Raw genomic sequence first — 1,986 nt, 5'->3', positions numbered from 1 at the left:
AAGATTTATGTTTGTTTCTTGTTCTAATAAAACGTTACTTTTATTTTAAAATACAATGTTTTATTTACTGTTCATTTTTCTTAAATATACAATATTTAAATAAATATTTTTGCAAAAATTTCATCTCTTCTTGAATATTTTTCACCTATACCACTTACTCCTGCTGCATCTATCATATCTTCATTATTGTTGACGTTATCATCAATGTCAATTTCGTCTTCATTATTCACACAAATGTTATGTAACACAGCAGCAGCTATAATACATTTTACTATTAACGACAAATCATTATTTTCGAAAAATTTGAGCCTTCTGATCCTTCCTTTCAATAATCCGAAAGCATTTTCGATTATAATTCTTGTTGCAGAATGACGATAATTAAATATTTTTTGATTTGGCGTTAAGTTACCATTATCTTTAAATGGACAAATCAACCAATCTAAACAGGGATATGCCGAATCTCCCAATAAAAATTTTTTTCCCAAAAATCCATTTAAACCCTTTCTATGCAAAGAAGATTTTTTTAAAAGGCGACTGTCATGAATAGATCCTGGTTCACCACAGAGAAAATTAATAAATTTTTTTTGATAATCACAAACTCCTTGTACAAGAAGACTATAATCTCCTTTTCTATTATAATATACGTAATGGTATTTGGAGATTTGCTTTTTAATTTTTATGTGGCTCCCATCTATAACTCCAACTACCCCATCAATTCTCTGTATTGGAAAGATACCACAGGGTCATTAAAAATGCTTCTCGTGCACATATCTTCTCTCTTCCAATATTATGTTGTAAAACATCTTCAGTTTCAATCATATCTAACATTTATGCAAGTTAAATTTATTTATCAGTTTAGTTTAGTTCAGTTCATTTATATATCAGTGGATTATCATATTTACCTATTATTAGATCAACAGTTGAACGATTTAGTCGAAAATGCTCTTTAAATTCTTTATCATCGTATTCTTCCACAGTTTGCATAAAAGTAGTTATTCGATGTAACTTCCTTCTGGGAGGATCTGATGAGTCGGAGCAATCCGAGGATGACGATTCAGAAGAGAAAAAAATTTTTGATTCATTCGAATCTGTACTAGTCCAATCCGATTCTGAATCGTCTTTTGAAATCTAATGGTATATGATGTATATTTAAGCAATAGCATAATATTTATTGTATATTTAAGTGATAAACGATTAGTATCTATTAACTTACCTTCATAATAATATTGGGAATAAAAGTAGTCATCTTTAGTTTAAAACCAACTCACAATAATTAGGACGTTTAAAATACTTTGAGGTTATTCAGAATAATCTCACTTGTTGCGATGTGTTTTCACGGTTTTCACGATTGGAGATCTAACGAAAAGCAATATTGCCAACATAAAAAACAAATTTATGCAATATCGATATACTATAATACATCTAATGATATTATCTTGCTTACGAAAATAAATTACGTGATCAAAGCTAGCACATGGAATTATTACGCGATGCTTGTAGTTGTAGTTACACGTTATGGCTCGTTCCTTTTACGTATTGAACGATGACATCATTATCTGAGTATAACATACTCACATAATTTTAGACTCAGTATCACTTGTGTGAAAATGGAAAGCAACTATTATCAATGTCACCTAACATCATTCAAAAAACATCGTTTATTTATGCAAGCGATTGAGCAATTGCATTGATTTTTATGGACAACACTTTAAATATCTCTTGCAATAAATTTCATGAAAATAATATTAAGTTAAGGACGTTAACAAACATTAGGAATTACTATGTACATTATAGGAAATTGCTTCCTCAGATATATTTTCTAAATCTACTATATTAAATATCTCGTTATACAGAGTGTATCTTATAAAAAGTTGACTACATTTTTCTCGAAAACCAAAGCTTTGATCGAAAAATGTTTCCTACAAAAGTTTTATGACTTCGAGGGGGACATAAGATAGTGCCATTGGTTTAAGTGTGGTGCTTAGG

At 29.5% G+C, this 1,986-nt stretch overlaps 1 protein-coding gene across 1 annotated transcript; it reads right to left on the bottom strand.

The window, feature by feature from the left end:
• Window positions 1-711: 711 nt before the first annotated feature.
• LOC112637418 lies at window positions 712-1,246 on the bottom strand. The gene is made up of 3 exons (XM_025407145.1): window positions 1,214-1,246; window positions 903-1,128; window positions 712-821 (listed from the first exon to the last, which is right to left on the bottom strand). The coding sequence occupies exons 1-3, from the start codon at window positions 1,244-1,246 to the stop codon at window positions 712-714; spliced, it is 369 nt and encodes a 122-aa protein (XP_025262930.1).
• Between the last annotated feature and the right edge of the window lie 740 nt (window positions 1,247-1,986).

The sequence above is a fragment of the Camponotus floridanus genome, unplaced genomic scaffold, assembly GCF_003227725.1.
Source record: "Camponotus floridanus strain SB8 unplaced genomic scaffold, Cflo_v7.5 scaffold162, whole genome shotgun sequence".
Classification (NCBI taxonomy): domain Eukaryota; kingdom Metazoa; phylum Arthropoda; class Insecta; order Hymenoptera; family Formicidae; genus Camponotus; species Camponotus floridanus.
Note: the sequence above shows the minus strand (reverse complement) of the source record. Positions and strands in the feature narration are given on the sequence as shown.

What these genes read in the sequence shown, in the direction of transcription:
- LOC112637418 (XM_025407145.1), bottom strand. Translation starts at nt 1,246, where the DNA reads ATGACTACTTTTATTCCCAATATTATTATGAAG. An exon ending in TTCCCAATATTATTATGAAG is followed by an intron (nt 1,129 to 1,213) that starts GTAAGTTAATAG and finishes ATATACCATTAG; the next exon opens with ATTTCAAAAGACGATTCAGA. An exon ending in AACTGTTGATCTAATAATAG is followed by an intron (nt 822 to 902) that starts GTAAATATGATA and finishes CATAAATGTTAG; the next exon opens with ATATGATTGAAACTGAAGAT.